We start from the raw sequence: 14,375 nt of genomic DNA, 5'->3' as shown, positions 1-14,375 counted from the left end.
GTAGAGGGGGAAAGGGCATGGTATCATGGTATGATAGTAAGTCTTCCAAACGAGTTTGGCACTGTTCAGTTCCTGCCATATTAGTAAAGACATAGTTGGGTTGTATTTTTTTTTCTTCTTTTTTTTTTTTTTTTTTTCTCCCCAAGCCCACTGAGGCAGAGATGAGGCAAACTCAGCCATAGGAAGGTGGTTAATGATGTCACAAGTTTGGTCTTTTCAATAAAAGCAATACAGAAGGGTCTCCCTCACTATATATATTAGGGAAAGCTTCTGTTCTTCATAATAAAAAGAGCAGCAAGGGAGAAAGGCACCTGCTTTTAACATCCTTTATTTAGCACTAATCTGTCGCAGGCAGAATAAAAACTCTGTAGGGCAGGATTTCTTCTGAAAAATATTACTTTTTTGATTTATTTCATTTCTTTTTTTTTTTCTTAAGGATAGAACATACTTTTGGAAGCGATTGCTGAGAAGATCAGCTGCTGTCGGCCAAGGTGATCTCTGAGAGGCACAGAGGGCTGTAACTCAAGGAAAAGGTGAAGTAATGAATTGTGAAGAAAATTCAGTATTCCAAGTTTATAAAGACTATTTATTTTTCTTGAGTCTGTAAGGGTTGGGGTGGCGGTTGCTTTTTATATATATATATATTATTTCTGGGGAAAAGGAAATTCTAAAAATATTTGACGGACATTCTACCTTTAACATCAGGAATAGATGTATAAGGGGGGGGGGCTGTTTTCAGGGGATGTCACAATTATTTTTAATTAGTCGAAAGGGCAGTGTAAGTCAAAGAAGCCTGTTAAATGTCAATTTTAATTTATAGCCTACCAGGTGTTCAGGGAATTTATTTACAGATTTAATGTTTTCAGCATGACTTCTATTTCAGCTTTCATGTTTTCGGCTTTATTTGCCTATGCGGTACAAAATTTGGCTAAGGAGCTGGGCTTTTAAATTGTGGCAGCAAGTGTCGTTGAACGCAAAATAACCTGCAGGTAGAAAACCAGTTTGCTTTGCGCCTAAACTTTCTCCAGAAAGCGTTCCTTAATACGGGGAGAGGATGAGAAGGAGCAACCAGCCAGCACACCTCGGTGTTTTGTGGCGGCTTGTGAAGGTGTTGGGAAAGCATTTGCTGTAAATCAGGCAGTCAGTGGGAGAAAACAGCGATCCCTCCGTACCTAGGGGCAGCGGCGGTGCCGCTCCGGGGAGGTTTCGGCGGGGCGCGGAGTGGAGCCCCGCGGAGGGTGCGCGGCCGCGGAGGGGTGCGGGTCGCGGGATGCTACCGGGAGGGAGCCGGCTTCCACCAAGTGGTTTTTGCTGCCCGCATGGGGAGGGCCACCGCCTGCCCATCCTCTGCCGTCAAACAGAAGATTGGCTTGCAAAGTGTTTCCTCTTGGAATAGCCGCCGGAGGGTGGGGGCAAGGGGCGCACCAGGTCCCCCAGGCTTTCTCCCCGTACCTTACTTCGTAATAGCCGGGGGCAGTTTCTTGCGCAAGCAGGCTGCATAAAGGAGCGGATTGTGTTACCTTTGTTTTTTACATAACTGTTTTCCTGTGATGGAAAAATTTGGTCCCTCCGTCGGAAGGGTGCGGGGCTGCCAGCGCGGGGGCGGCGGTCGGTCCCCGGCGAGGCGCAGGGGGGTCTGGCCGCCCTCCCGCCGCTCCGGGTGCCGCCGCCGTTGCCGCCGCCGCTGCTGCCCCCGCAGCCCCGCGCTGCTGCCCGCCTCGCACGATAGCCCAACCTGACACAGATATTTGCAACGCCCTGGCCAGATTGACAGAGGGAGAAGTGGAAGGAGAAAGAGGGAGAGGAGGAGAAAACTTTCCACTAATCTACATTTTTGGCCAGGAGCGCCTATGTTCGTAGACTGCGAGTCCTTCCCCCGGCCCTCCCCCTTAGTCCCCCCTCACCCCCCCTTTACTAGCGTACAATTAACATCATTAGGAATCAACCCTCCAGCTAATAAGGGAACTGCGACGAACAACGGTAGGTGCGTGAGAGGAGAGGCGGCAACGGTTTCAGGCTGGGCTTTTGGACTTGATGTAAAAAGCGCCCGCACTGATGGAGGGATCGCCCTTTCCACTGTGCTACGGCAGGGGAGGCGCTGACCTAAGGGTAAACACAAAAAGGGAGAGGTGCGGGGGGGGGGGGGGGGGGGGGGGCGGTGAGAGAGGGAGATGCAGAAGGTGAGAAGAGCTTGGCCGGAGTCCTTAGGGTCTGCTGAGTGCATGTGCTGTCGGATGTTTCTCTTTCTTCCCTTCTTTTTGATTCCGGTCCCGGGAAGCGCTGATTTCTAGTCTTTTGGCTGTGGGTATCCCGCCCGGGCTCTCGCGCTCTCCGCACATGTTCCTAGGGCGCCATCTCTTTGCAAAACCCTCCGTCCTCCCGCAGGTCTCCCAGAAGCTGTTTCGGAGCGTGTGAACATCGCAGGCTCCAGCCCAATCCAACCTGCGGAGCCGAGAATGCCTCTCAGCCTCTGAGCCTCCCCGGGCTAACGCTCCTCTCAGACCTCTCGGGCACTCCAGCTAGGCAGCGCTCTTTGCTTGAGTTCACAGTTTCTTGTCACGCTTGTGGACCCAACTTTCCGGAAGCAGAGGACGTGAACCTGGCTTTCTTTTTTTTTTTTTTTTTTCCAGAGGTATACTTCAAGACAGATGTATAGATGCATTCCCCCCCCCCCCCCCCCCCGCGCCGAATCTGTGTGTGTGTCCGTCCGTGCATGTGTTTACAGAGAAGAGGGTAGCTGAGCTGACTTTGGGAAATCTTTCCCTATCTGCAAAGAGGGCTTCTCTTGCAACGAAAAGCCCTGAGACAGCCACTTAGCGGACCGGAATTGAGCAGGGCTTAGGGAGAGAAATGGACGCTCTCTCTAATGCGATTCTGATATGAGGTAGACAATTTTTTAACTAATACTGAGAGAGATCTTGCCTCTGGGCAGCGAGAGACGGGGGGGGGGGGGGGGGGGGGGGGATGGAGGGGGGAGGGGGAGGCAGACAGTAAGGGAGAGAGACAGAGCGAAGTTTGGAAGAAGTGAGCCGCTGCCGAGAGCTCAGAAAGTTTTTTCCTTCACAACCACGGAACTGCTAGAGCCGAAAGTGCTTGGGGACGGCGCTGGCTCACGTGTCCCTCGAGGCTGATCTCCCTTTCCTTGCAGGTTTCAAGACCCGGAGGATACAATGTTCACTAAACTCTTCCAGCAGTGGAGTTTCGCAGTGTTCCTGCTGAGTTATTCCGTGCCCTCCTACGGGAGATCAGTAGAGGGGATCAGCCGCAGACTGTGAGTTTATCTTTTTTTTTTTTTTCTCTGACTTTTTTCTTCTCTGGGTGCGGGTGGGGAGGGAGGCGGCCGAGACCCCCAGGGTCCGGCGGCGGGAGCTGCCAGGGGTGAGCGGGGGGAGGTTTGCAGCCTCCAGCAGCGACTCCTCGGCAGAGAGACTGCGGGTTACCTGCCCCAGGTGCTTGCTGGAGGTTGTCTAAGCCATAGGCGGAGGGCGTTTGGGGCAGGGAAAGGGCGCTTTTCAGCTGTCGGAACTTACAAAGCTTTTGGGAAGGAGATGTTAAAGCTGAGGGTCTCCCGAAGGGAGCACCAGTGCCGCTGGGTGCTTGTCCAGCCTGTGCTGCTGCCCGTGCACATTTCTGTGCCCTGGAAGGGTCCTAGGAGGGAGCATCCCGTTTTATCAAACTGCTATATGTTACACTAAGTACCATATACTTCTTCAGCACTGGCACGGAGCTAATATTGATAAGGGTAGGGGAAACACGCAGTAGTGAAGGCTATTATGAAACCGAAGTACTGAGCAATTTCTTTGGATTTCTGCCACTTCAGCAAAAAAAAAAAAAAAAATCCAAAGGGACCCCAGTATCTGACTTGGAGGCAGAAGCATATTTTTTGATAAATGATAATGTAACTTATCTGTTCAGGAAATGACCTTTTTTGCTCCTTCCAAAATAATCAAATGGCTTATACTAATACCCCTACGCAAAGTGCAAAAGAGAAGCCACTGGGCTGATGTAGGAGCAGCTGTCTCACACATCTAACTCCCTGACTTTCCCTGGACTTGCATCAGATTTTCTAAGGAGGAAACACTTCAGTCATACTGGGGAGGGCTTATTATTGTTACTAAGTTCAAAAGGAAGTCAGGTTGGAGAAAGAGGACTGGAAAATCCAATCACAATTTATGGGGAAACATGACACAGCAAACTGAATTTCAGATGGGTTTCTTTGTAACTGTTTTATTGCATACATGAGGACAAGATCTCCAAATAGCACTTCCTCTGCCATTTAAGCAACAAAAAAAATCCCCCAGGTGTAGTGACTTCAGGCACACCTAAACCTTGGCACCAGGCAGACAGCTATTACAAATCTCCTACAGCAAATTGTGTAGAACATGTTATTGCTGATAATTCCTCCCAGTCCATTAATGCTTAGCTGTTTTGTACTCCTGAAAACTATTGTTGAGCTACTTCTTTCATTTGAGACTATTTTCTTCTCTTGGGATACAGAGGAACTGAACTTCAGTTTCAGAAATAAAAAATGAAAATAATTGAAGTACAGTCATACGCTGTATTTCCTTGGCTAGGAAACTCTGAACTGGACCTAAGCCAAATTGGTGTTAAAAAAAAAAAAGTTAGATTTGCTAAGAAATACTCTTTCTCTTTTTGAAGCTAGCATTGTTCTAACGTTTGTTTTTAAAGGTCAGGATTAGAGGTCTTCCCAACATCCCCATTCTGTTCTGACTTGGGGAGGGGAAAGTGGAAGCTAAACAGTCAGAATGCATTTCTCAGCTCCCTCTTTGCTATGGCATGTAAAACAGAAAAAACCAGTTAGCTGTCAGTTAGTGGCATTCACGTAGTTTTGTTTGTGGGTACAGCACAAACACAGACACCGCACTCAAACATGTATCCTGTTTTAATATCACCACAAACCATTCCTAGAGTTAATGGTTAATAACTCACTTCAGCCTAGAGATTTATTTTTTTTTTTTCAGTCAGACTTAAACCAGTAACGGATGAAAATACTGAAGCACGTTATTATAGCCATTCAAAAATAATCAAGATGACATAGGCCTAGTTCTACAGACTTTACCAAGGCAAATCTCCCATGGAAAGCAATAGCAAATTGTCCCAAGAAAAGAATGCCAGGCATATTATTTGTTATAGAAATGCTTTAGCTGCTAAAGAACTTCTGAAAGACCAGCAACACCTCAAAGTTAAATTAGATATTTTTATCAGTGTGCCCAGACACTGGCACATCAAGTCCCCAGATCTCTTCAAAATATTTTTCTTAAGTCTGAGATAGGTTAAGCAGCTTTCACCCTTTGGAGCCAGTGGCAAGGGCACTCAGACTTGCAAAATCCAGACAGAGAGCTGACTGCATCCTTTCCAGTTCTAGCTGAACTTATGGTCAGACCCAATGTGAATAGTCAAGGGTAATAACAGTTAAATAAGAGCAGCTTTGAGACAGAAAGTTGTTGCTTGACTAATGTTGCCTCTCAGTGACACTAGACAGCCAGTGAAAAAAAATGAAGCAAGCATGTGCCTGAAAAGAACAGCTTACCTGGAAGTGCATGAAGTCAGAATAGTCACAAGTCATGGATTAACTATTGTTTGCCCCATAATGAGACATTAAGTCCCATATGTGCATAGTGTACTTGGATACAGTAATTAGTTTGGATACTCCGGTCAAATACAAACCATCAACATCCTTCTCTCAAAAGTGCCTACCACATGCAAGCTTAGCATTTACTGCACTTGGTTTGGGGTCAGACTCTTTTTCCTTGAATGAGATGTGCATTTTATAGAAGGATGGAAGGGACCTCTAGTGGGTCATCTTAACCTTAACAGCCTAATATTATTTTACATACCGTACCCAATATGTGACTGCAATCATTCCAGTTTCCATTGCCTTCCTACTCCGTGTGTGTGGGTGAGATATTGTTGATATCTCCATCATAAAGCACTTCTTACATCAGCATTCTTGGGCAAGTATTTTTCCTTGATTTACAAACAGAGGAGTTGTTTGAATAACTGAGGCAGAAGGAGGCAGAAGGTCAAAGAGATATGTATCTACCACAACTTCTTTGTTTTAAGAAGATTTTTGATCTAGAGCATACATAGGAAATTGCTAGGCAAGAAGTAACCCTTAAGTCTGGCTGAGTAATAAAAGTCATGTGAAATGTAACACTATGTAATGTTATACAATCATCTGGAATAGCAGAATGTTATTTGGGGCCAGACTAGATGCTAAATATCATAGAGACATTTAAAGAGAAACCCACCCTCTTTGGCACACTAACCCCTCACACATCAATCCTTGCATTATTTTGGAAATGCATACTCACACAAGATGTAGATCTTGTAATGCTCGTTGAGTGCCTTGTGTGTACTGGAACCAAATCCTCAGGTTTTAGCTCTGTAAAATGCAATAGGTTTTCAATCAAGAGGACTTTAATAACAGGCTTTAGAGATTCAAGATTTTGTCACAGTGGGTAAATTGACCAAATACACATTACAGGATTAAGGCAGCTTTAGGTTGTCTGTGATAAAAGGAATTATCCTTGGTAGTTTATAAAAGGCAGTAGGAAAGCTTTGCTCATCACATATGAGACGTACTGTTTAAGACTCAGTAAAGCACTAAGATTTTGTATGCATTTTATAAACTAGAAGAGTGAAAGAACTGCATTTCCCATGCAAATATCCTAGGAAAATAGATTACTGAAGCTAGGAGTGTAACATGAGCCACAATGGACAGCTTGACAAGCAGCAGAGAAATATGCTACTCAGAGGAGTCCAAGGTGCTAGTTTTATTAGCATACTTGCAAATCAGACTGACCTTAACAAGAAGGTTGTTAGAGGTGGCTGTTGGAGAGCTTCAGAGAGTGCACCAGTCAAAAAAAATCTCCTGAGGGAGATCTTGAGCTTGCATTAATGGTCACAGCTGCACTGAAGAGAATGAAACAATATGGGTTCAGCACAGTATTATCACATTGCATTTTTGCTTAGGGACATTGAGTTGAAGGGCATAAAATACTTGCCCTAAAGTCTGAAGTAATCCAAAGCTGATTTTGGGACACTTAAAACATAGACAATGTTTGGTGAAATGTGTGCTTACAAACCTGAGTATAGATAGGCCTGATTATGAGCAAGTATCCCTACTGTATCACTTCATGCAAAAACAACAGTCATTTTGCAGTCTCATGGAATGGGGGAAAGCTGCTGTTTGAATTTTACACTGAGTAATGGAGATGTAGTATCACTTGAACCCATCACTTGAACCCAATACTCAAAAAGTGCAGCTCTACAAAGACAAAAAGCGAAGGGGATGCTCTTAAACCAATGCTACTTGACGTTGCCAATTGCAAATACCTCTACTGTTGGTCCCATCACAAATCTAAAGTGTTTGGCTGAAGGGACTGAGAAATACAAATTACAGAACGCTCCCCATCATTTAGCATACTATCTTTGTCCACCACATTTTGAAACCTGGTAACATAGCAGAATAATTAGGGACGGAAGGAAGGAATATTCACTCACAGTTATGGGTCTTCTCCCATTTCACCCACACGCAGAAACAATTTCTTATCCAGCTAACTGACCCAATGATTATACAACAGGCAAGGCAGTGAATTCATTTTCTTTGGCCAGTAAGAATCCAGTCACATGCAGTACCCTGATGCAAGATGAGGGGATACATAGCCAACCTCAGCACACTGAAGTAGGGCAATTGGAAGGATAAACTGTATTATAGCATTCATGGGAACATAGCTAAAATCCCAGCTTGCGCTTTCTGTGGTTCACAGTGCAGCTGTGCATCTATCCTGCGTCAAAGAAAATGCATGTATTTTCTCTTGGTTATTTATTACCCAGGTGCCACTTGTATCTTCTTTCCTCAGACACTTCATACCTTCTTTGCCAGTACAACATCTCTAAAAGACAGATAGCTAACCATCTACCAGTTCCTCGAAAACAGGACAGAGATCAGTGAACCAAAAGGTCATGAACTCTGGAAAAGTACCAGAGACCCACTCAAACAAACCAGGATGCTCTTGAAGAAGATCCAGTGAAGAGGGCTAGTATAAAACTCAAAGAGCACAGCAGACAAGAAATTTGGCCCTAAAAATTCATGCTTAAAGGAATACTAGAACGGCATCTAAAGCCATAATTAGACACAAGTGGCCAAGCAGTAAAATCAACAGGAGTGACTGAGGCTCATCTCTGGATAGCTCATTATGGACTGAAGTGCCTATGTTTTAGGCACCCAAATTTGAACATTTTTTCCATTACGCTCCTGCAATGGCAGTCATTTAAATTTAGAAATGAAATACACTTTTATGTATTTATTTATGTTTTTGAAGTACATGACTGAGCAGAAGAAAATTATTAGAACCATGCTTGTATAAACACTGCTTCCGGCTTCAGTACAAGTACTTGTTATTCCTTCTCTTGCTTGACTGCAGCGCTCCATTATCTGACCCTTTAGTTTTCCTATCTCTGACAACTGCCTTCCTGCTTTTACTGCCTGAAGTGTGATATATTAAGAGTTGTAATGCTTTCCTAGAACAGAGCTCCAGGTTCAGTGGTGTGTGATCGGTCAGCTGAGAATTATTACCCGCTTAGGTCTTTCCCTTCTCCATAGGGAGCAGCTACTCAGAGAAGCGAGACTTGCTCCAGCAGTCCGAATTAACTGGGTGTCTCCAAGCCTGAGTGCTGGTACACAGTCACTGTGGCTGCCACTGTCAGAGGAGACAGGAGCTCTGCCAAGTACTGGGCAATAACCAAACCCTAAATGTTTATTCCCCTCCTCTCTTCTCTTTCTTTAGCAAACGGGCTGTGTCAGAGCACCAGCTATTGCATGACAAGGGCAAGTCAATCCAAGACTTACGAAGAAGAATATTCCTTCAAAATTTAATTGAAGGTGTCAACACTGCAGAAATCCGTGCAACTTCAGAGGTTTCACCTAACCCTAAGCCTTCTACCAACACAAAGAACTACCCTGTCCGATTTGGTAGTGAAGATGAGGGCAGATACCTAACTCAGGAGACAAATAAATCACAGACCTACAAGGAGCAGCCCCTGAAGGTATCAGGGAAGAAAAAGAAGGCAAAGCCTGGAAAACGTAAGGAACAAGAGAAGAAAAAGAGGCGGGCCCGCTCGACTTGGCTAAATTCTGGCATGTATGGAAGTGGCATGACTGAGAGCCCACTCTTGGATAACTCTGTTACTACACATAATCACACTTTAAGGTAATTCTGCTGTATCCTTTTGGGGGGCATTACATATATCTACTGAAATTGTTATCATTTGGTGTGTGAGGCTGAGGCCTCACACAAGCCTGGAGTACTAGGACACCTTTATGCTCACAACTGGGCAGTGGCTTTTCAAGCAGTGCACAGTCTCAAGGTGCTTTCTGGTGGTAAGTACCCTTTCCACTTTGCACTGGTGACAAAGGCTTTCTTTCCTATGACAAACAATTCAAGTAAACCACTTATTGCCAAAATGAGTTTCCTGAAGCTGAGTGAGTATTGAGCAAAAAGAAAGCAAACCATGGCCATTAAAATTTCCTTTCCTGTTTTAACCATAGTGTCTCTCACTTCAGATCTTGGTCCCACACTTGAGACTCAGCAGATTGAAAGCTTTGAGTTTTATTTAAGGCTCTGCATCTATAAAATGGCAAAGTTTTCTTTCCTACCTCTCAACGCCTCCCCTTTTTGGCAACTTTCCTACCCTCACTTTACTGTTTTTCATTTTACTGTTTAACCTTAGGGGAGAGCATGGAAAATTTCTCTCATAGTAATATCTGCAAACAATGCAGACCAGCCTTTCACCATAAAATTTTCCCTGACATTAGGACATTTTAATTCAGCTCCATCTTTTTACCAGCTCATGAAACAATTACGTTGCTGCTGAAAAATGTTGAGCATGGCTTTTGGAGAGAGACATGCTTCCTTCATGTATGACAATGAGGGTTTTCAGGGCAGTGGCAAACTGGAGACTAGGTGCCCCAAGCGACTCATTCGCTTGCAGTCATCTCAGCTGGAGAGTAAGTCTGCACGCTTGCAGACAAAGTGAAGGAGTCCACTCCTCAACTCTCCTTAAATGTTTGCATTTTCAACAGCAAAAATCGCACCCTTTTCTCCCCTCCCCCCCTTCACTTTTGAAGAATAGGACACTTGCTCACAGTAAATACCTTAGAAAGAGACATCAGCTGTGGGATTTACCAAAATCCAGTCTTGGGTTATGCTTTACAGGCCACTGTTTGCAACATGTGCTATCATCTCAACTTCTGCTGGCATTCACAGCAGTTACTGGCATTTAGTGCTAGGCGTTCAGTGTCCTAAACCATAAACCAGTTAGCATGGCTGTAGGAGTTAGTAGTGAAGTACGAGAGGCTGGTTTGTCTCAGCATCTTAGGAAAGGCATGCTCCAGGACTCCGGCCAGGAGTTGCCTGATGCTTCAACAGGTGTTAAGGAACAACAGTGGCCAATATTTAGTGCCTGTCTTTGGCACATAGAAATCTTGAATGCAGGGGAAAGAATCCTAGAGCATTCTGACTGTTATTTCTTTTTCTTACTACTCTGTCTTTGGTTGTATATCCAATGGGATGTGTAAAAGAATGAAGGTACAACCCTGTTGATTTTCCTAGTTCAGCCTTTCCATTTCAAGTATGGTTGGATGGCTGAAGGCAGTCAGCCTTACTGTGGAGTCCAGACTGCTGAAGGCAATCTCCAGCTTTAGCTTACTGATACTATTGCCTGAGATGCAGTATTTCGCAGGGCAAGAAACAGATTCCTAAAGAGGATCTATATTTCAGATACATAATAGAATATGATTAAACAAAGAGAAGCCACAGGAAAAAACTCCTCCTTCACAAGTACAGAGCATAATATGCTGGTTCAGCTCTTAAGAAACTGCGAGTATATAAGCTTGTAGGCTGGCAAAAGATATGATTTCTAAACTTTAAATGAAAGAAAGTTCCAACTCCCTGACATGTACTTTAGGGGAAGTCAGGTTCGATACAGTTGTCTATGCGGTCGTTGGCACAAGGTGGGCAAGCACATTTTAGATGGAGGGATGGCCACATACATCTGAGTGAGGCTGAATCCTCAATCGTCCTGAGCTGAATCAGGAACTTCTACTTTATCTGCAGGTGGGGGACAAGGAAGGTGTGCGCAGACAGGATTTCCATACTCTACACCAATAGAAGCTGCTTTTGTAGCACCCCTAAGGTTAGCTGCAGCTTAGGAGAAGCATCATTACTTTACAGTGAAGGAGTGGATATGCATAATGCAGCAGAGCAAATGTCAAAGAGGCGCAAAGATAAACTTTAAGTGTGGTGTTCACTGTATTTCTGTGCTTCTTGTCTGCTCAACACACTGAACTAAAATCCTCGTGCCAGTTCCCTCTGCACAATCTCAATCTCAAAATTTTGGGTTTAGGTCAGAAAAAAGGCCAAAATAATGTGCTTCCTAGATCTTTTGACTTACTACAGGTAGTATCTCATAAAAGAAGCCAATCTTGCAAAATCTGAGACCAAATCACAGAAAGCAGCTTGCAAGCAGTCATTAGTACAGAGCCCATTACCAAGATGTGGCTTAGCTTAAACTCTAAAACAAAGCCTAAAATCTAAGCCAAACTGAAAATGTCAGCCCCTTAAAATTAGGTCTATGTAGTGCAGACACACATATACAGTCACACTGTATGAACCGTGTGCCATTATTATATGCATTGTAATATAATTTGAATACAATTGAATATTACTAGTTAATTATTAGGGAGCTTCATGCTAGCATTTCCATTCCAGGCACTTAAAAATTCTTTCTCATGGACATTCCAGCTATTCCATTCCAATTAAATAAAACTGTTGTTACTGAATTTCCTAAGAAACTGTTCAATTTAGTAGACTCCCTAATGTTAAATTTAGTCTCACATTCAATGTGCACATAAAAAAAAAAACCTTCTTAAACTCTCAAGGATTTGCTTTTTTTGTATGTCTCACGCCCACGCATGTCTGTCATGTGGAACACTACCCACAGCTTTGGCAATCAGTCCAGTAACAGAGCGAATCATGCTCCATCCTATAGCTTCGCGTTCCACCCTTTAGCTGTTTCCCAGGGAAACAACGTGCATTACAGAAATGGGCTGTTCACAGGGGTAGAAGGGAAAAAAGCCCAGCCCTTCAGCGTTTCCTGCAGCACCACTAAGAAGTAACTTAAAATAATATTGTACTATAAGAAATATACTGTCAGGATAGGAGCAGGCTCTGCTTTTGTTCTCATGCCTTCACAAGGAAAGGAGGAGCGTAGAACTCACACCAGGCTGCCAGCATCACTTTGAAAACTCCCAAATCATAGGACTGTTTCAGTTTTGACTGAATGGAATAGGAGTCAGAGCTTAACAGGACAAGATGCTCATTTTCTTTCAGGACCCTGCTCTTTGGCTCACAGAGGGAACATTTCAGGATCATAGTCTTTCAACTCATCCAAGCACTTAAACAGACACGCTATCAAGGGTCTGCTCACTTCAAGACCTGAGCAGCCTTTACTGCATGCATATTGCATGTACTCATATACATGACAGCATAGGAATATTTTCCTCTACAATGAATGGACCCTCGTCTAACAGGTGGTCTATCAGTGGGAAATTTAGACTAAATAAGCTCCGTGGGACTGTTTTAATCAGACGCCCAGCACCACACCCAACACAGCAGGGGCTTGATTGCTACAGTGTTCAATAAAGACTTTCCTTTTCTTATCTTCAAAACAAATTTCTCATTTCTTCAATTGTACTTTTTTCTTTTTAGCACTTGGTATATTTATTATTGGTTGATACAATTTTTCTACCTGTAGCACTGGGAATCTTCTTGCATAAGGCTCTAAAGAAAACTAAGGCCCCTTCCTGTTTCTCTGAATGTACAATAGAATGGAATAGATGGCCTCAATGTCATGAAAACTGCAGGTCTTCATATAGCTAGCTGAGTTGCATTGAAGGAAATATAATAGAGGTCTTGAAAAGACATCTAAAACCGTAGCATTGTTAAACAGGCCCTATTATTGCAAATGTTTACAAGGAATGCACACCCGTTATAGTCTGTGGCACTTCTGCTATTAATTTTTTGTCCATGTATTTGAAGTGAAAATTAATTTTTCTATTTCTTCTGTTCTTTTTTTCTTTGCAGGAGGCGCTGACATTTTCAGCAAGAGATTTTTGGAAGACATATTGCAGTATTCTGTAATAGTGAACATATGGGAAGTATTAAAATATTTATTACTTGTAAATATTGTAAATGCTCAGAATAAAACCTTTTTCCCCCATTGCTCTCCAAAACTGCACATTTGGTTATTGTGAATTTTCCTTTTTTTTTTTTTTTCTGCTAAGGCTAAGACAATTATTATTGTCACATTTACCGTAATTTATTTTGTTGACTGGTGTATTTATTTTGTGAACGTATCTTGGTGCTGCTGACTTTCTATATTTTTTGTAACATCGTGCACTTTAGATATACATATCAAGTACATTGATAACTGATATAAAATGTTCCTGGTTTGTGGTTGACTTCAATGAATGCCTACATACAATTGCTCAAACTGGTTTTCCTTTGTGCATGTATAATAGCAGTATTTTAAATTTGTAAAGAATGTCTAATAAAATATAATCTAATTAAATCATGACTCAGAAGGAAAAATGTGTCCTTTAGGAATTTCAAGAGCAGGAACGCTATCTTTTTATACATTTCAAAATTGTTTTAAATTTAATGTGCTTATATTAGTTCAAACTCCCACATTTTCACATTAGCTTTTACTTAAAAATCACTCAGAACATACTTTGTTCCAGTGTTCTGTTTCAAGTCAGCTAAGCTGCTGAACTTCCTAGGGGTACTGTCACATAGCTCAGACCCCACTGCAGGGAAAGCACGATTCCCAAACTTTCCAGCCCCCAGCCCTGCAAAAGCTGAAGAGTTATGATCTCCAAATGAGAGGATGTGAAAAACAGCCCCAGGGGATGCATCACTTACTACACTTTAGGAAGGTGCTCACATGTCATACCCTGTAGTCTTGTTCAAAAATAGGCAGATGCTCAGTGTCCTTGGCTCCCATCAACTTTACACAAAGATGAAAATGTCTACCACATGAGTAGAATCTCAGCTCTTTGTACTTTGTGACCAACTTATGTTAATGTAAGGGGGGGGGGGAAGAGTGTTTCTAGGGTGAATATATAAAGGAAAGAAAAAATGAAAACCGCAATAGGTATCACATCACTAGGTACAGTTGCATTGCTTGAATAACTTTTCTCACCACAAAGATGCCTCACATAGCTCTGTTTCTGAAAAACATCTGCATTAATTTTACTTTTGCCTTATACCCACAGATAGTTGCAGTTAAGG

At 43.2% G+C, this 14,375-nt stretch overlaps 1 protein-coding gene across 1 annotated transcript; it reads left to right on the top strand.

Moving 5' to 3' along the window:
- Window positions 1-440: 440 nt before the first annotated feature.
- On the top strand, window positions 441-13,574 carry PTHLH (parathyroid hormone like hormone). Its single transcript, XM_082484765.1, has 4 exons — window positions 441-533; window positions 3,149-3,271; window positions 8,814-9,236; window positions 13,170-13,574. Exons 2-4 carry the CDS (start codon window positions 3,171-3,173, stop codon window positions 13,177-13,179), a joined length of 534 nt encoding a protein of 177 aa, XP_082340891.1. The 5' UTR covers window positions 441-533; window positions 3,149-3,170; the 3' UTR covers window positions 13,180-13,574.
- Window positions 13,575-14,375: the final 801 nt, after the last annotated feature.

The sequence above is a fragment of the Vanellus vanellus genome (genome assembly GCF_965231255.1).
Source record: "Vanellus vanellus genome assembly, chromosome: 1".
NCBI classification, from domain to species: domain Eukaryota; kingdom Metazoa; phylum Chordata; class Aves; order Charadriiformes; family Charadriidae; genus Vanellus; species Vanellus vanellus.
Note: the sequence above shows the minus strand (reverse complement) of the source record. Positions and strands in the feature narration are given on the sequence as shown.

What these genes read in the sequence shown, in the direction of transcription:
- PTHLH (XM_082484765.1), top strand. Translation starts at nt 3,171, where the DNA reads ATGTTCACTAAACTCTTCCAGCAGTGGAGTTTCGCAGTGTTCCTGCTG. An exon ending in GAGGGGATCAGCCGCAGACT is followed by an intron (nt 3,272 to 8,813) that starts GTGAGTTTATCT and finishes CTCTTTCTTTAG; the next exon opens with CAAACGGGCTGTGTCAGAGC.